This window comes from Hermetia illucens, chromosome 1 (genome assembly GCF_905115235.1).
Source record: "Hermetia illucens chromosome 1, iHerIll2.2.curated.20191125, whole genome shotgun sequence".
Classification (NCBI taxonomy): Eukaryota; Metazoa; Arthropoda; class Insecta; order Diptera; family Stratiomyidae; genus Hermetia; species Hermetia illucens.
This window is the reverse complement of record NC_051849.1, coordinates 199,748,408-199,769,568: the sequence shown is the minus strand read 5'-3', so window position 1 is coordinate 199,769,568 and position 21,161 is coordinate 199,748,408. Positions and strand designations below refer to the sequence as shown.

The 21,161-nt window shown below is 42.8% G+C and overlaps 1 protein-coding gene across 2 annotated transcripts in view; it reads right to left on the bottom strand.

The window, feature by feature from the left end:
• Positions 1 to 5,450: 5,450 nt before the first annotated feature.
• The window catches only part of LOC119646407 (protein O-mannosyl-transferase TMTC2), a 184,881-nt gene continuing 169,170 nt past the window's right edge, over positions 5,451 to 21,161 (bottom strand). For both annotated transcript variants that reach the window (XM_038046851.1, XM_038046852.1), the window contains 3 exons: positions 16,283 to 16,367; positions 15,785 to 15,942; positions 5,451 to 6,195 (listed from right to left, as the gene is read on the bottom strand). In XM_038046851.1, the coding sequence (XP_037902779.1) occupies positions 6,019 to 6,195; positions 15,785 to 15,942; positions 16,283 to 16,367 (420 nt within the window). In that variant the 3' untranslated portion in view covers positions 5,451 to 6,018. The remainder of the gene's footprint in view (positions 6,196 to 15,784; positions 15,943 to 16,282; positions 16,368 to 21,161) is intronic.

The following is a 21,161-nucleotide window of genomic DNA, read 5'->3' as shown; positions in this document are numbered from 1 at the left end:
ATTAAGGCAGGCCTAGACCGGATACCAGTTGTTGCGCCGTTGATGATGGTGATTTTTAAATGTCTCATCGACACGAGCTTGGACGCCTCTGCGCTAGCCAGAATGTGTGAAAGAGGTCCTTTGGACACGCGACAGTTCTTCACACGTCTTCTGCAGACATTGCCGTAATTCGGTACGCTGAGACCGCACTTTAAAATGTAAATTAAACTAGAAAAATCGTGATATGCTTCAAAGCGATATGGAGTAGTATGTAATAACCTTAAAGGTGTGACTTGAAAACTCGAGAGCCTCTTACCTGAGTAAGAGGGAGAGAAATGCCTAACGAATTGCATCATCAACCTCATTCCTCATCCAGCCTCATATGTTAAATGAAGCCCAAGGGCTCCTACTCATCTTAGGAATATCTTTTAAAACGTGAATTCTCTGGTAATTGCTTGATTTCGATGACCACTTCCTAGTTCTGATTTGGAACTCCCCAGTAAATATAAGGAAGTATTTTGATCAGAGTGAAATGTTTTCAGGACGCTTTTTGCTCTTACTAAGATACAAAAGTTTAGGTTAATAAAAGTCAAGCGACGACGGCTTTACGGTGGTAAGAAACCGTAAAGCCGTCGTCGCTTGACTTTTTTTAAAAGTTTGGGTGCAAGCCCTAAGCGAGGGGTCCGTGGACCAGGAAAGAGGGAGTAAGTTGCTCCCCATTTGGTCCGGTCCAGCATTAAGTTGATGCGGACTTAGGACCCCATCATTCTCAAAACGAATATTTAGGTTAATGTTTTTTTTCAATACGTTCTGGTGTTCTTGAAACTGACCTTGATTTCTTCTTTTATGGTTCGGGCGTCCATGCTCTAAAAATTTAAATATCCAACTCCGCTGTAATAGAATAGATAGAATAGAAACTATTTTATAAATACTGTTTTCCTGCGAATATCATATTTTTTAAATGTCCTATGTTGTCCTTGATTTGGCTGTTTCCCTGGGCGGAAATCACGATGAACACATTATTGTTGGTTGGGATTCATAACATAACGTTCATTATATTCAGTTCAGTCGTTACTGGAATATTCACTTTAACCTTAATTCAAATACGATCCTGGTTAGTTCGTAGGGTGCGTTTGTTTTTAGCCTTGAGGGCTTTTCGCTCTTTCGGGTTTTCTTCTCCTTAACCTTTCAGCAACTGGATCTCCTGGTATGCTACTACACCTAAACCTATCCTGTCTAGAACGAACCGTAGAAGCCGCCGTTTCACGTGAGAAAATGGCTAATATGACGTGGTAAACCCAACTACCCAGTTCACTCGCTTCCGTCTTTATTATGATAGTTTGCAAGCTCCTCGACCACGCAGGCGACGCATTTTGTACTTCGCTTATATTTAAGCAATTTTCAACACTGTTTGAGCCCTCAAAAATTCAACACTGTTCTTGCAATTGCTGCCTTCGCGCCTGCTGCTTTTGGGCATCCATTGATTAAGGCTAAGTTTGGCGTCAATTATCATTTCTCTGCAATCATGTTTGATGGCAATCTAGCTTTCTCCGATCTCCACTTTTAGCGTGTTTTTCTTGCTGGAGCCCTGGATCAAGCTCACTTTCCTTGTCTTCTCAGCCACGGTCAGGATAGACCTTCTCCACTTCCCACTTCTAGATTCTCTGAATACTTTGCTACAATAACAACAAGGACTCAGTTATGAATGAGTCTCTGAGTCAAATCAGTAGCCATCTCCTTCCTCTGTACGTTGAAGTTGTTGTCGATTGCCAACGTGTGGCCGTCCTCATTCGCGCTTCATCTGGCCATCCAGCCAGGACGACACGTGCGCATGGGCGTAAGCGTATATCCAGTGCCAGCATTCGAAAGTGTTGAGAAACATTCGCACGACGGTGGATAACTTCTCAACACCGTCATCACACGTTGGGTGGTCCTTTCAGCGCTACGATCCCTAACGTGTCATTACACCGAACGTGCGTGTCTCTTCCGGTGCGTAACTGCGCACCGAATTTTGAAAATAATCGCACAACACAACCAAAATGCGGCTAAAACCTGAAAAGTTAAAACAAAAAAAAACAAAAATAAATAAATAAAAAAAATAACTAATGAATAATAAAACCAACATAATAAAGTATAAAACTCCACCATAGCCGGTCCCAAGCCCGGTTACGAAAGGAGGAGGGATGGATAGCTTCAGTCTGAACGGCTGTATGCCACAGCAGCGTCTCACGGGGTAGGTGAAGAAAGTGCAGGAACTTTGCAATCTTGCAGATTACTCACTGAGGAACCTATCACCACATCTTGCATTTAAGAATCAAATGCACCACCAAAAATGAGAATAAGAAGAAATTTGAGGATAACCCGTGGGAGTCGTTTAACTTGGTGACTGGGTCGGCGTGACTGTATAGCGAGTCGCAGACCAGTACCGCTTTATTACTAGGAGCGACACAACCCTGGGCATCATCAGGGAGCGTGTTCGACTTGAGGTTATCGCGGAAACTGGTGACCAAGAGTCAATGGGGGAAGAGGTGGAGACATCAACAACACGACGCAGCACTACAGGCAACAGCTTCAGTACTCGCCGAAGCACTCTTCTCCACCGTCAAGTTGAGGTTTCCGCTGAGGTTCGGGACGAATTCTAAAGAGCGTGTATAGAATTGTCGGAAAGGGATCCTTTGTATAGACCAGGTATTCCCAGACTCGATGCATCTCCAGCAGCTCCCGGAATTATATCTCAAATTAATGATACATCTCGACTAAGTGCTGATGTGTCACTGCTGCAACTACAGTCACTTGTGTATTGTGGTGCAGTTACGGCTGTCAGATTGCACGGTCAGAAGATTCGTTTTCGTTTTATTGGTTTGAGTGACCGAAGAGATTCACCATGAAAAATTCATCTGGAACCTCGGCGGGACTCACTAGGTTGACTCAACTCAGCTTTGGCAATGCCAGCAGACGGGTGAAGAATAAAGTGCAGAGGATTTAACGGAACTATGCCATTCCCAGTGAAACATCCGTAGTTGAAATTCTGGACACACTAAAGCAGAATCTTTTTGTCATATGCAGTCGGTTACGACGGTACGGCGAAAGTCACTCCAGACATGTCCAGGATGCAACATACGTTTTCGGTAACGGAAGCGAAAGAATACTGTAGTGAACTTTGGGATTACCTGCCCAGCATGCTGAGTGGATCACCAGCGAAGAATACTGTAGTGAACTTTGGGATTACCTGCCCAGCATGCTGAGTGGATCACCAGCGAAGGCACTTGCCATGCGAATATGCCTGGCATGCATTTTGCGTATGTTACCGAAGAGGAAGCTCGACGAGCCATTAACAGCTCGAAGAACTGGGGGGGCCGACGTCTGGATTGGGTGCAGAATTTCTGGTATAATAAATTTACCAGCGTACACAGTCGGTCGCCATACAATAGGAGCAGCAGAAGGGCTACCGAGTTAGGTCAAGGGGTTGCAAAGAGCAACTTACTATCGACTCGGTAGTTGTAGGACAAATAACTAGAGGCCAAAGAAACCACTTAAGTTGCTATATCGATTATGCCAAGACTTGGTATAATCCCGCATACCTGGCTAATCGTCTCACATTTGTATCGCATTGATCCGAAACTAATAAAGTTTTTGGAAACAGTCATCGAAGGGTGGCATATCACCTTATCAGCGCGTACATCTGAGGGTGATAATACCTCAGAGTCCATCCGTATACGGTAGAGCATCTTCTAGGTGGATTCCTTGAGTCCCCTTTGGTTTTGCATGGCACTGAACCCCTTTTCATGGCTACTGAATGATGCTAGAGGGCATGGTTTTCCAATTAAATATGGCGTGCGAATTGACACACTTGATGTACTTAGATGACATCAAGTTGTATGCTGGTATTGACGACCATGTTAGAAGCCTGTTGTTCAGCCGTGATATTCGGAAGGAGTTTGAATTAGACAAGTGTCGAATCCAAGCCATTCGCAAAGGTCACCATGAGCCGCATGCCGGACATAACATTGGTGACCTCCACATCGAAGCTGTGACCGAGACAGACTTCTACAAGTATCTAGGAATTCTGCAAGGAATCCGTGGTCGAGTTGGTGATCTCAAGGATGTTCTGCTGTCCAAATTCCTGCTACGTGTAAAGCTAGTACTGAAATCGCATCTCTTGGTGAAGAATAAAATAAGTGCGTTGAATATATTCGCTATCCCTTCACTGGCTTATGCATTTGGATTATTGTCGTGGACGAAGACCGATCTGAAAAACATCCAGCGGTGGATACGGACAACTATGTCCAAATTCCGAATGCATCATCCAAACTCTGCCGTGGAGCGAATGAACCTGACTCGTGATGTCGGGGGTAGGGGCGTGGTCGACGTGGCGCACAACATCATCGCCAAGATGAGTCGCTGCGCCCTTATTTTATTTCTCCAAATAAAAGCACTCCTTCAGTTCGACGTGACTCCGTCGCCAAAAACTCATGTTCTCCAATGTTCTTTTGTTCTCCCCTACCCATCAGCCGTCCCTCGATCAGCCGGCCTCGCTAAACCAGGCCTTGAACTTATAGAGTTGTTGCCAGCAACATGCGCAGTAGCGTTGATGAATGCGACAGGTCGTTCCCTTCTGTCACGATGAATTCGTCTGAATGCATTCAATAATGTGTAATATTCGGCGAAATTTAAGGTAACTGCACACTATAGAGTGCATTATTTGTTCAAGCTAATCCCGAAAAAAACGAATATAATCCCGCTACCGTCGCCAAGCCGCGATCATTACGGTACGACTGTCCGAAATTTTCCGAATCATCGTTCCTGGTTTATTCATTTGCTGTAACTGCTTTTGGTTACCTTCCTTCCGCTTAAACCAACTTTAAGTTCATAAGTATAAGATATAAGATGACTTTGATTCTCTTCCTATGCAAGATTCAAAGAGCTCTCCTTTTCCTAATTTTCTTGTAGAATATTTGTATTATGGCTAGAAGGCTTCCTATTCCTTCACTTCCTCAAAAATTAAATTAAAATTTTGATTTATTGACGTTCTTCTTGTTGTGCTATTGCTGTTGCTGGGAACAACTAAATGTACCATTTTAACGTTGTGAAAGGGAATTTTTTTCGTAATTGCCGCCAACAACTAATAATGACCACAACCAAGGCAGATGGAGGCAGAAGTTATTAGTCGTCCAGGTCCACCACCCTAAAGTGTACCTTCACAGAAGTACCCTTTGCCTCCTGTTTGTTTGCTCTTTGCTAGCCAGGATCACGTATATTACATCTGGTGTATTGTTTTGGTGAGAGAGGACTCCAGCCCGCAGTTTAGTTCGCTGTTTATACTTTATGTTTTCCCCGTAATAATCTATCTGCTCTACGTATTGGGAACGTAGATGTGTGTCTTTTGGTCAATCATTTATAATACTTCCACCTTTCCCACAGAGTCTCCCGAATTTAAATTGGTCCTATCACTATTACACAGAAAACGCACCTTTAATTTTCATATAATTTATTTTCATCTTTTATATTTCAAATTAAACTATATATGTTATTTCCAATATTTACAAAATACAGTTATACACTAAGTTAAATTTATTGTTCATTCTTTAGTTGATTTTCTGTTTATCATAATTTTCGCCTGTTTTTCATTCCTAGATAATGTAAATTTCATAATATAATACATTATCGCATTTAGTTTAGTTTTAGATATACATTTGAGTGTCTTACTTTATTTTACATAACAATCTGGTCATTATTTTACTGTTCTTATTCTTGCATGCATGGTACATAGGTATTCAATGTATTATATAAAACAAATTGTCCTTTTTCATAATATATATGATACAAAACTCTAATATAATACAGAATTTTAGAGACACATACTTTCATATTTAATTTTATTTAATTTTAGGGGATGAATATAAATATAAATCATTTTCTTTTCTCTGTTTTTTTTATTAGTTTTAAACTTCATCTCTTGCCTATGCTTGGTATGTTTTTAAGATTTTTGTAATACCATCTTCGAATGATATATGCATGTGTACAGAATATAAACAATTTCTACTTCATTTCACCTATTCCTAGCTTAGCAAGGTTTGCTAATGTCGTAGGATCACCAGGTTGCAGTCTTAAAGCTTGCTTATAACTAGAAGCCGCTTTTTGAGTTCGTCCGAGCAGATGTAGGATGGCTCCTAGGTTGGTGTGGGCACGGGCATCATCCGGGCGAAGTTGAACAGCCTGGAATAAAATGGATGACACATTTTGAATATTTTGAAGGCAATACACACATTTTTTAACGAAGAAAGGAAGAATTCAAATGCTATTAGTGCGCATCTAAAAAACCACATCCTTTTTTAAAACCATTCAAAGTATTGTCTATCTCTAATACCTTCCCCATTTTTCTAACATCTGAGTATGGCACGTTGGGAAAAGACTTAGTCCTCTTAGTCCTTTGACGTTACTCTTTGATCGTCTGAAGTGACAATATTTTCTGAATACTGCTGGAGGAGCAGGACTCCCTATTTCAGTGCTTGTTTTGACTAGTCTCCGAAAAACCTTTCCGGTTTTGCCGTTTGATCCGAAGTTCAAAAGGAAGTACCCGCCTTTCTTCATCTCTAGGGTTCAGTTCATGAGGTATACAATTTCCTTACCTCCTAGTCGACGCCAGCGCTTAGAAATGGTTCTGCGAATAACTTACAGCGCCACTATAAGTTCTTTTCGAGGTTGGCTGGAGTTACCCCCAAATTATGCATCAAATTTTTCATTTTGGAACTTTTTCGGCTGTCCAGGACGTTCTTTACCTTTCACGTTGCCATCTCCAATATCAAACCATGGGAACTACTCTCGGCATGCCCTAACCGATGGTGTGCCTTCACCTACTTTCTATTGAAAAGGTATAGTAACACTTCCCATAAAAGCTGCTTCGATGGTTCATATTGAAAGGTTTTTGGTTAAGCAAAATACTTCCGGATGGGTCAAGTGGTTAGAACGCTGGGCTGTCGTAGCGGAAGGTCGTGGTTCAAAACTTACTGGTAGTAGACGGATTTGGTGTGGTGACTGGATCTCGGATACCAGTCGACGACATTGCCTCCTACAGTGTATTGTAGTCTATCGTTACGGTCTTGAATCAAGTCTTCTAACACATTTCAAGGCCCTGATTTAATTGGATTGTTGCTCAAACGATTATAAAAATACTTGGAAAGCACCGGACGATGCACAGAGATTTTCATGAGAATAAAGAGGAAACGAACTGGACTGGTGAGCAGTGGACGAGCTTCTGAGAAGAACAGAGGGCTTCCTCACCGAATCGATCTTCCTTCTCTTGTTTAGCCTTGGTCTTATTCGAGACATATTTTGTTAATTGATGTACACCCGTGATTCCAGATATTGTTACTACGAGATATTGAAAATCTAACCATTCCTAATACCGAGTAACACTTTTGCTCTATCCTTTTCTTGACTACTCACAGCGACAGCAGTTTCCAACGGCTCATTATTCAACCCCGGAGCATCCCATAAGGTAAGCTGGGTTACAACCAACTGGCAGCGTGCAAGCAATCAGATTAGCAACATTGTAATCAGTAGTAGACTGAGTATTCTTGATGTGTGTAATAAGAGAACGCTGACATCGGCCTCGAAAGGGATTATCATCACAAGCCGTGGCTGACTGGGGAATAGAGACAGTGAAGTGTCTATTGATTACTGGGAAGCGCTCAAGCTCCAATGCCATGCAAAATCTGGTGATGCATTAGTGGCGAAAGCAGAAGTTGCCGTAGATATCATCGATTTTAGAACCGTACACCTCATCATGGAAGAACTAACTACAGATAGTGGCGAATCGTTAAAAAATCCGCTCAGGATGCTAACTGTCGGCTCCCAACTCACAATGATGCAAAGAGCATCCTGGACAAATTAATAGCTATAATCCGAGCTACAAGTCGCGTGCTCCATCAACGTCACATTTCTTATAAATTTAGGTATATTCTTGTTATCAGTGACCTTCTCCACTTTAGGTATGTCGATGATATCTATTTGCTCTTTCGCCGAGCCATGGATGCTGCTTAAATGGTTCTGGACTTGGAGAAAAAGGTGAGCAGGGTACGTTTGAAGATGAAAATACCAACCAAATCAAAGTTTCCATTCTTACTGGTCATTGCACTTCTCCTATCTGCATTAATAGACAGAGTATGAAAGGCGTTTAGCAATTATCATACTATTTTTTAGAACTGAAACTGGATGACGAATCTCAGTGTATTCAGTTGTGAATGAGTATCTGAGTCAAATTAGAGTATTAATCACGAGCGGGCACAATGCTGACCACATTGTCTCTTACCGTGTGTGGAGTGTGTGTTATGGGGCCTCTGAATACTCAGATCTTAGTGGCTCATTGTACGAGTACTCGACTCCCCTTCTTACGTTTGATGCTAACCGTTGCAACTGGAGCACGTTAACACCAAAAATCTGATGTCTGATGCGTCTATAGGCGGGGCATTCACATAGAAACTGCACTATGGATTCCTCTTCCTCATTAAAGGAGGGATCTGTATCATCTTGTATAATTCCTATTCTGAACATATGTGCAAGTAGTAAATTATGATCAGTCAGAATATCCACAATACCCGCACCAGTTTTCTTGCTTTTTGACAAGATAAACTTTGCAGTATGGCTGTTAAGTTCTCACAAGAAAAGCTTGGTGTATCTAGTAGCATTTAGGCTCTGCCACCTGTCATTATGAAAAGCTCGTTTCCAGTTTTTGAAGATGGCTTGTTCAAGTCCTGGCAACGGAGAGATTGAACTCTTTTTCACTAAGGCGCCCGAGATATCATTTTCTTCTATACCCCAGTGACCAGGTACCCAGAGTAGTTCCACCGTATTGAATCTTCTACATTCGTCAACTATTTTCGAGGTGATTAACGGACTACTTAACGCCCTCAATGGAGCCTGGCTATCGCTGCAGATTATGATGTACCTACCCTTCAACGGCTCGTAAATCACCCAGGTTGCCACCCTTAGAATCGCATATACTTTAGCCTGGAAAACCGTTGCATATTTCCCCCAAGGAAAAGAACATTTCTCGATTTTATTCGAGAGGTAGTGTAGTGCTGGAAGTGCTCCATCGAGTTTCAAGACCCTAATATGTACACTTTAATTCATATTTTTGAGCGAATATAAACCAACTGCATTTGATGACACATCAGCGAACAAGATGCGATATTGCCATTAGCAGCTTCCCATTTTTCGAATAGACGGCTTTCAATTTATAAGTCTTACGGTACCATCAATATCGGGAATAGTAAACCAACAGTGAATAGTAAGCAGAAACACTTTTCAGTGCCTCCCGCCATCGAGAAACTCCTTTATACAGGAATTGATCAAATACTGACTTTGGAAGTCATCGAGGAATTGCAATGGGTCTGTTTTTTGCCAGTCAATATGGTCCTGATGCAAAAGTCAGAGAGAGGAGATGAAGTTCCTTGATATTCGAGCATGGCGAAACTACACCATTACTGAACAGACATTTTTGGCAGGGGGAGGGACTATTCTTCGTTCAAGGCACAGATCTTCACGGTAGACTAGCCAGGTGGGCACACAGGCTCACAACATCTTGTGCCAGATTCTCCGACTGATGGTAGGCCCAAAGGTAGGTTGTCCTTGCAGCTATCTTGCTGGGCTCTGTACTAAGCCAACGTTATCTTCTCACTCTGGAGCAGATCACAATAGGAATTAGACTGACTGGGGGCACGATAGGTCACTATATTCGGGATAAAGTTTAGAAAATTAACGTTTCAACTTTTATTTCAAGAGTATGAATTCACCAAATAATAAAAAAAAATAAAAGTACAAAAAATAAAGGATATCCATTGTCGGTATTCAGGTACAAAAATAACAAAGTAGCAAATGATACACAAAGGAAAGAAACTGTTCGAAAAAGTTATTTTCCAGCAATTTGCACTTGTATATGTCTTGTCGCCGTCAGAGCGTTCCTGGTTAGCTCTAGGACGACCACGTTTGTGCTTTGGCGTATTTTTCATTCCTTTTACTTCTCTTTTTCTATCATTTTCTGTTGCTTTGCTGTCTTTCTTTCTTCTCTTTTTTCAGCTGCTAATTTTCGGCGTCTGATTTTGTTTGATCGACCGGGCTCTTGATCGGCATATGATGGATCAGCCTCCTAGTGGGCATTAGATGAACCAGCCTGCTGGTAGACATTCAAAGGACCAGCTTCTCGGTGGGCATTCAATGGGCCAGCCTCTTGACGGGCATTTGATGGAGCAGCTTCCTGTTGGGTATTCGATGGGACACCCTTTTAATCAGCTTCGCCCTCGCACGGTCGATCAGCTATGAATGCCGGTAAGGAATCAACTTCCGAAAAAATGTCACGGTTAAATGGCCCAAATGTCACTTGATCTGAAAGAATATTCTTGCTAGAAGCAGCTTTAAACAACGGTTCAGCGACCAGTTCAGCTAGGAGGTCGATAGTAATGGGAACACCAGGGTGGTTCAACATCCGCAACTTGCACGAATGGTCAAAATAGGTTTTCAGAGGCCTAAACATTCCTCTATCGAAATGCAGGATTCGATGGCTGGTGTGCGGAGGTAGAGTTAACACTCCAATGTTATTATCCTTACAAAAGTCTAATCCAGCAATTGTCAAGTGAGATTTGTGATTATCCATGATGAGCAAAGTTTTTTCAGCGCTAGATCAGACCGTGTAATATTTGAAGTATTGCAGCCATTCGAAGAACGTGTCGTCAGTCTGCCATCCCTACCCATTTGCTACTCCTCTTGCATTCGCAGTGCCATGTAGTAAAAACTTGTAAAGGAATTTTGCTCGTGGTTAAATGAAGAATGTCGGGATTCGATCGCCTGCAACAGACCTCACGAGTACCATTGTCACATTCGTACCACGTTCACCAGAACTTATTGCTCCAACAGATCTGGGACCTTTAGGCGTTACAACAATTTCGTTTTGTGGACAGTGGACAGTTCCATCTCATCCATATTTATGTGATTTGCACATTTTTTCGTAAGTGTCAAAGGACGGGCTTACGACTGGCTTATTGAAAGCTGCGGCATGACCTATTGAAGTTTGCACAGGGCGCTGCAAACTCAAAACAGAGTGGTGTTTCATAAATCCAAGCAGCGAGTCTCAGCAAACCAGATATCAGGCACTTTCTTGATGGCTCCAATTTTTTTTTTCAATTTGCGCGCGTATTGAAAAGCAGAACATATTTGAAGCTTTAACCAAATAATCGCGCAATATTTTTTCTTGTTCATCATTAAATGCCTGTAGATTAAAGGAAGGACTTCTCAAAGAATCATAAAATAGTTCCAGTTAGTACAGTCAATCTAGCAAATCATCATCATCAGCGGCGCAACAACCGATATCCGGTCTAACCCTGCCTTAATAAAGAACTGCAGAAACCCGAGGTCCACTAATTCGATATCCCTAAAAACTGTCTGGCGTCCTAACCTATGTCATCGCTCCATCTAAGGCAGGGTCTGCCTCGCCCTCTCTTTTTACCACAGATGTTGCCCTTATAAACTTTTCGAGCTGGATCATCCTCTTTCATACGGATTAAGTGACCGCTCACCGCAACGGTCGTGGTATCGGTCATAGATTTCGTCGCTATGTAGGTTACGGAATCGTTGATCCTCATGTAGAGGGCCAAAAGTACTTCGGAGGATTCTTCTCTCGAACGCGGCCAAGAGTTCGCAATTCTTTGTGCTAAGACACCAAATCTTCGAGGAATACATGAGGACTGGCAAGATCATAGTCTTGTACAGTAAGAGCTTTGACCCTATGGTGACACGTTTTGAGCGAAACAGTTTCAACAACCGAAACAGTTTCAACAACTACCGTGCGCGGATTTCATCGTCATAGCTATTATCGGTTGTGATTTTTGCCCTAGATTAGAGAAATTTTCAACGGCCCTAAAGTTGTAGTCTCCTATCTTCATTGTCTTCGTTTGACCAATGTGATCCGATGTTGTTCGTTCTTCTCGTTTCCGGCGCTGACGTTGGCATGATGTACTTCGTCTTACTTTCGTTGATGTGCAGCCCAAGATCTCGAGCCGCCTGCCCAATATGGATGATGGTAGACTGTATATCTCGGGTTGTTCTTCCCATGATCTAGTTTGAAGGACTTGAAAAGGATAGTACCTCTGGCATTTGCATTTGCATTGCAAATCACTTTCTCCAGGGCCAGGCTAAAGAGGACGTATGATGAGGCATCCCCTTGTCTTGGACCCTTGTTGATGTTGAATGGACTCAAGAGGGATCCAGTTGCTTTTATTTGGCCTCGCACATTGGTGAGGGTCAACCTAGTAAGTCTTATCAACTTCGTCGGGATACCGAATTTTCCCATAGCTGTGAACAGTTTTACCCTACCTATACAATCATAGGTACTTTAAAGTCGATCAAATGATGGTGCAACTGATGGCTATATTCCAGCAGTTTTTCCATCGCTTATCGAACAGAGAAAATCTGAAAATCTGTTCAGTATAGGCTGTGATGATGATCTTCTGACGTATAGGGCTATCTGGGCTAGCAAGATAGCGAAGAAAATCTTATAGATGGTACTCAGCAACGTGATACCTCTATAATTGTTACACTGCGTGGTATCCCCCTTGTTTTGTATGGGGCAAATAATGCCTCGTTGCTAGCTGTTAGGCAATATCTCACTGTCCCACACCTTCAGCACAAGTTGATGAACCACTTGGTGTAATTGGTCGCCTCCATATTTAACCAACTCAACTGTAATTCCATCGGCTACTGGCGACTTATGATTTCTAAGCCGATAGATTGCACGGATTCTTTTTTCTATACATGGTGGTGGCAGTATTTGTCCGTCGTATTCTGTTGGCGGGACCTCCAACTCGCCGATGTTCTGGTTGTTCAGTAGTTCATCAATATACTCAACCCATCGCACCAATATGCCCATTCTGTCGGAAATCAGATTTCCCTCTTTGTCTCTGCAGGATGAGCATCGAGGTGTATAAGGCTTCATCCTGCTGACTTGTTGGTAAAACTTGTGCGCCTGGTATGGTTGCTCCCTGTACTTTTCTAGTTCACAGACTTGTTGGTTCTCCCCGCCTTCCTTTTTTCGTCTGTGAAGTCGCTTCTCCGCTCGACGGAGTTCGTGATAAGTCTCTGCGCGTCCCGCGTTCTTTGAGAATGCAACATTACTCGATATCCGGCATTCTTCCGTTCCGTTGCTAGCCTACATTCATCGTCAAACCAGCCGTTCCGACTCCTTTTACGGCTGGGGCCAAGTATGTTTGTGGCCGTATCCATGATAACGTTCTTCAGGTGATTGTCAAGATAATTTGTTGATGCTTCATCTCCAGGATCTCTGTTGACTGCGGTTACTGCGGCATCCATTTCCCTCTTATTGGTGCTGAGGAAGACTCTATAGCCTCCTCTGTAAGGGCGTGAACATTAACGAGACTTATATTTCTAAATTTGCCTCGCAAGTGCAGAGTGGATAGTTGTTCGCTTATGTTTTCAAAGCTGATAACAACAGGTTTCATTTTTTGACTGACTAAGTAACCTACTCCGAGCACATGGTTTATTGGATGACCACTATTGTGTTTGGTGTAGTGGCTCTTCTCCGGGAAACCGGTCCCTGCCCAGCGCAACCCTTGTAACGACGTTACTTCAGCCTTTTATTGGGACAGAGTATCGGTCTGTACAGGGAGAGAACATTCCATGAGAAAATGCACAAATCGATACTCCGTTGTCGTTGCCGGGTTCGCCGTTGTAAAGTCCATCCTGTCTGAGGCTCCGCCCGTCGCTTCGTAACATCGGTTTTCCATATAGCGTTGTCAGCCCTACCCAACCCCCAACCTGGAGGACCTAGGTCGATTACTAGTGCCGGAAAATGTTGCGCTGGTTGCATTTCAGGAAGCTTTAAGTGCAATCTGCCCCTTAAATGAACTTCTGAACATATACAATGAGGAGTAGGGGCGTAATCTCGACCTGTGATCTTTGAAGATTTATCATATAGGTATTGCTTCGATAGTGCAGGAGCTAAACATTGCACAAACAATCGGTTGGAGAAGTTAAGGTCAAAAGCCCCATGGACGGAATTTTTACTGCGAATTGTTGCTCAATCGGAAGAAAATTGACCCATTCTAATGAAAACTAGATCAGTTACCACAAACGTCAAGCCACAATGGTCGTGATCGCATCACTGTGAGCCAGTGCAAATGGTGACCGCACCAGGATTAACGGGCAGGAAGGTTTTACTGGGATTGGCAGGGAATCAGCTTCCATGAGCTACTCCCATACGGTGAAACTTTTAACTCGGGCCTGTACTGTCAACAATGGAACCATCTGAAAGGAGCAATCGCCCAGAAGTTACCCAGTTCAGTCAATAGAAGAGGAATTGTGATCCTTCGGGACAACACCAGGACACACATTGACAGTAATTCAGTGGGGGTTTTTAGTATTTCGGACCTAGCTTCAAGTGACTATCATCTATTTCTGTCCATGTCAAATCATTTTCTTGATGAAAAGTTTGCCGCACTGAGGGTTATGAAAATCGACTGTCCCAGTTTTTGCCAATAGGGACGATTGCTTCTATGAGAGAGACATCAGACAATTGTTCTCAAAATGGCAACAATTTGTCGAACATAACAGTCCATAATTAACTCAAATCAATTTATTACAAAAATAATGTATTTCTGTTTATTACACCTAATTTGTCCGCTGAGAGATTAAGTTCCCAATTGGAGTTCTTACTCCACAAGCGAGCAATTATTATATGTATATTAATCAACGTAATGGAGAGCAAAAAAAGATACCAATCATTAAGCATTCTCTGAACAATTAGTGTGAACCTAGATGGCTGAATATTGAAGGTTCTTATATTGTATGTGGCTGGATAAGTCTACAACTCAATGTAGCTTTCTACGGAAAACTAGGTCCTGTTTAGTCGTTGGTTAGATTGTGCATGTGATGGGATTGTGAATGTGGCGATCAATCTTTGCCTTTATCGCGTGAAAGATACACGCGCTTCAAAGTTCTTTTGTCTACTCTTCCTTTATTCGCAGAATCAGTACATTAGCACATGAGTCCATTTATTGCGCACTCTGTTAACTAAACGCGCCTCCACTTCATCATAATATGGCTATCATTAAGAATCACCTCCTTCCTTGAAATTTACTTGAACATTCATTTTCCACCTACGTATATGGCACAATATATGGCTACAGGAGGCGAGCTTAGCAATGTACGTATCGTTAGTTAAGTCATTTATCAAAACTGTTTCCTTTTTGAAAATAGCATGCACCAAAACAACATTAAGAAGCTCATACCCATTGGTAAGGAGCAAGAAGGAGTCAGGCGGCAACGCGGAGCGACGGCAAGGACTACGACCCAGAAGACGATCTTGACATGGGGAAAATGAGACTTTCAAAAGAAAATCCGAGAGCTAATCCCAAATACACGTTTTTAAGTGTAATAAATCAACATTTTGGGCTGATTTATTAGTTTTAAAACATTTTGGGAACGTCGGTGCCGCCGTCCTTGTGCAGTTCGCTCGATGGCTTCAACAAAATAGGAAACATAATTAAGGGGCCCCTGAAATGTAGAGTACAGGATCCACTGAAGATTAGAAAAATCAATTGGTTTGGACCTCGCCAGAGCTTAAAGCCAAAGGATTTCCTTAAAGTTTCGTTTAACGACTCATGGAGGCGCCTAGAGGGAGTCGGAATGAATGCAATTACGGTGAAATGGTGCAATCAAATTCGAATTCAGCATTTACCTTTACATGACAAACTTTTAGAATGTTTCACTTTTTATGCGTTGCATAATCAATACTCACTTTGCGATACCACTTTTCCGCATCAATTTTCCGATCCAGCAGCCTTAATGCCGTTGCAGCTGACACCACTAACGAATAATCCTTTGGGGATAATTCAGCGGCACGTACTCGATAAGTGCAGGCTTCGTCATGCCTCCCGAGCGTTGTCAGGAATTCAGCTGGAAAATTTTTAATTAAATTTTTTTTCATCATTTTCGTTTTTCATCTATTTTTTTCCATGAGTGTGTACTGTATTATTTCAACCCACTCATGATGATGTACGTACAATATACAAAGAGCGTAGGTGCACTATGTGGAGTGTGTGTCGATATTGTTGGAGAAGGTGGAATCGATGGGGTTTGGCTGGGACGTACACTCTATGGCGTAAAAGGATTGCATGGATAATAGTGCATGGGAAAGGAAAATGTGGTGAAATAATGGTCTTACGGAGAAGTAGGACAAAGGGAAATTGAGAAAAAAAAAACATGAAAATGAAATCAGGATTTCGAAGCTACTTACCGTAGTGATGATGGACACTGGAATCCGCTGGAGCCAATTTCAGGGCACGCTTGAACCATAGTTCCGCTTCTGATGCTCTACTGCTCTGTAACCGAAATAAAATCAATTTAAGTCCTGGAGGACAATATCTAATTTTATATCGTAAATTTGTCGCCATCATTGCGGTAATGGATATTTCTCAAAGTTTTGTTTTTCAACTTTGTATTTTCTTTACAATTCCAGAAGTAGTCTACATTTTATAGGAACGAAAGATCCATTTTTATTTGTCTTTCAATCAAGCGACAAAATCTCTCATCTCCCTAAAAACAGAAGAATTGGCCCCGAATTATGTAAATAGTAAAATGAAAATGAGTTTTAGTGAGTATTTCGGAGAATCTTATTGGAAGCTATACAAAATTTTTAGTTCTACATTACCCTTGATTACTCCAGATCTGACCCAGAGACCGAAATTTTCTTTACTGTTTCCTATAAATATCAAACTAAGCAAATGTAGACCATTCCAACAGACATTTCAATTAGCAGAACGTCCGAAACGGTGGTCAGGTCGGTCAAAATTTTCAGGGAAATAAATCTAGCTTAGAAAATGGGACAGGAAAACAGTATAAGGATGAGCATAGCTGGTGTAATTCAGTGAACAGTTCCAATGGATCTTCGGGAAGTCTGAACTAATATCTTCATGCTCCCCCTCGGACACAACCCTGTCGTGGTGGGCGAGCTTGTGATAGTGTGGTAGACATGGAGATGGAAACAAAGGATTGTAACTCTCCAAGTGGTAAGAAGTCACAGACTTCGAATCCACCTGTCACTTTGAAAAATCAGGTCGTGGCCGAGGCATGGATTTTGGAGGCCTCACCTAATTCATGTTCCCCCACGGAGAAATTTGTGGAAGACAGGCTCTCCACGCGGTCAGCGAAAAAGGATAGTAGAGGAACTCCCTTAATGAGAGGAACTGGAAATGTGTTAAGACTACGGTCGGCCTGTCGGTGACACTGTTGCCTAACTCTTCTGAAATACGGGAGAGGAAGGCTCAGCAGAAGGAAACTTGAGCCGCAAAGGAGAAGGAACTACAGGCTCGCATATCAGAGCCTTCTCCTCCGCCTCTACCTGGAAAAACGAATGGAAGAGAAGCTGGTCATGTGGACGGAACTAGTCAAATTCCGATATGTAGAACCAGTTCCATGCAGCCCCGACACCGTGAACCTGGGAGGGCTTCTAGCCGACGACAACCGAAGGCACTGCGAAAGAAGGCAAAGTTTCTTGGGAATGAGTACATTGACGTTGCTACACCACCAAGTGTCGCGATGTTCAGAGAAATGGGAAGCAAGAAAGCGGAACTTTCGACGGAAGGTGAGGAAAAGCTGGTAACCTCGGCCGCCGGTAGCGGCGGTTTTCATCTTAAACTGCACTTATGGCTACAAATATAAGAGTTAGTCAAATTAACCGGCAGCATGCCAAATCTTCTTCCGGAAACGCTGGCAAAGCTGCAGGACTGTCGTTACATATTTCTGGTATAAGAGCCGTGGGTTCGTTTTAACAAAATCTATGGTATTAGATCAGTCTAGGAGACTAGGATTTTCCTCGCTGAAAAATCCTCGAGATCGAGGGCCTGCGTTCTGATGTCAAAATTGTTAGAGGTAACCCTACTGTGACAATTCTGTTCCCAGGGCTTTGTTCCGGTTAACTTACAATACCAGGTTAATGGTAAGAGTGGAAATGTCATAGTTGCCTCTGCTTGCTAACCCTATGATGCTGTGTGCCCTCCGCCTACGCAAGAACTAAGGAATCTGGTAGTGTATCCAGAATCAAGTGGTCTTGAACTTTTAATAGGTTGTGCATCGAACGCTCAGCATATTTGTTGGGGCAGAGAAGCTGTTTGATTTTATCATTTCAGGTGGTCTGATGACCACGAACTCTGCACTTCAAAGTTGTTAGAGTTGATTAGAAACTGGAGAGTGCTAGATGAAGTCTCATTCTCAGATCACCGTTACTTAGAATTTAGCCTGACTATTGCAAGCGACTAGCCTGTAATGCAAAGACGCAACCTTAGGAAAACAAAGTGGACGAAGTTCAATGAACTTCTTGGCGACAAAGTTGAGCTCTCTAGGCAACTAAGGACTCCTTTGGCGATAGGAGAACAATTGAAAACTCTTAATTGCACAGTTTTAGAGTGCTTTGAATAGGCTTGTCCTACTTCCTGAGGCTAAGGTAGTAAAACGGTTCTATTGTGGAACAGAGAATTGCAGAGACTCAGGAAATTAGCCAGACGACTTCTAAATCGTGTTTGCAAAAGCAATAAAAATGAAGACTGGCTAAACTTCCAGCGCTCACAGAGTGAATATAAGTGGCTCGTAAAACGTTCGAAACGAGACTCTTTTAGAACATATTTTGAGGAACTGGAAGGTGAAAGGGAGACTTCCAGCCTGTGCAGAGTCCTCAATAAGGATGAGTCGGCCAAGTTGGATTCTCTTAAAAAACCCGATGGTACTTTCACGAACTCCATAGTCGAGTCTGTAAAGTTTCTCTTGGAAGCACACCACCTGGGAGAACAGGCCTCAGAAGTAGGAAGAAGTGAACTGGCGGTTTCTGCAAATCTTTCAACAGGAAGCTGTTGCAAGGGGAATTAGGACACTCCGAGAGCGGTTGTAACCAATGAAAAGTCGACAGCTGCTATACTGTCATTTGAACACTTCAAAACATCTGGCATGGATGGCATCTACCCAGCCATGCTAAAGGGGGGTATAGAGAACTTAGAGTAACTTCTAAGAAATAATTTTGCTCTGGGCTACGTGCCTTTCTCTTGGCAGAAGATGAAGGTAGCCTTCATACCAAAACCTGGGAAAGATGACTATTCTAATCCAAAGAACTTCAGACAAATCAGCCTAACATCATTTTCGCTGAAATGTCTGGAAAGACTGATTGAACGTCACATTCGCGAGAAGACGCTAAGGTCGCACCCACTAAATGAAAACCAACATACTTACCAACGTGGAAAGTCCTGTGAGTCTCCTGTCCATTCTTTGGTTTCAAAGATTGAAGATGCAACTCAGAAGGATCAGTATGCGATGGGGGTGTTCGTGTTTGACTGTGCGCCCTTCTAAAAGCTCTGTGATACCGCCAGAGAGCATGATGTTGACGATACTCTAATAAAGTGGATCTACGCTATGCTAACGGAGAGATTGTTGTGTGCTAAAGAGGGTGTTGCTCGCTACCAAACAATGGACGCGACGAAGGGCTGCCCTCAAGTAAGTGTACTATCGCCTCTTCTGTGCAGTATGCTGATCAATGTCAATGTCAATCTGGTCTGTGCACTACAAAATGGTAGTCAATTTTTTATAGGGTGTAGTGCATCCACACCGTTCCAGTTTTCAATTAGGCTACCTTTTAATTTGATTATAGCACACTTAGTGCTGCACAAGCAAAACGGAACAAAGACAAACAGAAACCTCGATGACGAGATTCCAACATGGGGTAAATGGAACGCGGTGCTAGCGCTCAATCTTCTCCATGCTCCTCAAAATTAGTTCGGTCCGCCATCAAAAGGATAGGATTATTATTCTATTAAGGGAAAGTCGCATCGCGTCCTTAAATAACCATTGTGGTTATAGTGTAACTATTGTAACTATAGCATCTCAAGCAGGCCTATAACCATCAGGAACTTAAGTATGTTTCCTACTTTCAGATCTTTCAGCTTTGCATCTGGTATTAAGTGTTCTCCCAGATGCCTCAACCTACTTTGCACAAGTGCCGGACACTGTCCCAGGACGTGTATAGAGGTTTCGTCATACAGGCAAGCAGTGTCCGTAGATATCCCTAGCTTCACTAGGTGATAGTTTAGCCGACAGTGACCAATGAGAATTCCCACTATGATTCGGAGGTTCTTTTTGGTGAGGTTCAAACAATCCTTTGTGCGTTTGGGTTCGTATTCCCCAGTAAGCACCCTGGACTGCTCTATCCCTGGTCTGCCCGCCCAGTATAGTTCCCTCAACCGTTCCTCTTCATTTCTTAGAGTCATAGTCATGAATCCGTTTCCGATTCCACAGAAAGATTCTGGTCCGTGTAAATGCGTCCCTGCTCCCTTCTTGGCTAGTTGGTTCGTTGCCTCATTGTCTTCTTACCCAACATGGCCTGGAACCCAGAGTATCCAGACCTTATTGAACCAGCCGAGCATATTCGGTCTCTCGAGGCATTGCCATACCAGTTTAGAGTTCACCTGGTTGGACCTAAGTACCTTGATTGACGCTTGGCTATCAGTCAGATTAGCAATGTTTTGCCCCCCATAGTTCCTTTTGAAATTAAAGGAGGCACATTTGTCTATGGCGTATATTTCCACCTGGAATATGGTAGTGTACCTGCCCATTAGCTCAAAGTACATTTTGCTTGGACCAATGACACCGGCAGCCGCTTCCTCTGTAATGCGGGGTCCGTCAGTGTACCAAGTAATCAGTTGGTGGTTTAAGCCGTATGTCACAGCCACGCTCTCCCAGTTTGCCTTGTTACTCCAACGCGTTTCAAATTTCTTATCGAAATGGACCCTCGTTGTCATATTATCCTTTGGTATCAGTAATTCGCCTAGAAAGAATATCAATCTTCCTTCGATTTAGGCAGCTCGCCGCCTCATTGATACTAGCGGCCATCCTGAAAATTTCCCTCTTTGCTTGCACCTATATGGGCAGATAAAGAGGGGTTAATCCCAGAAGGACCTCCAGGGATCCCGTTGGCCATGTCCTCATTGCCCCACTGCTACACCTGCAAGCCAGCCTTTGCAACTTGTGTAATTCCCTATCCCCCCTTGTGTGCTGAGTTCAGTTCGTCGTCAACGTGAACAATTGTTGTAGCGCTACTTCGGATGTAAGTGAGTGAAATCTGATCGCTAATTCCA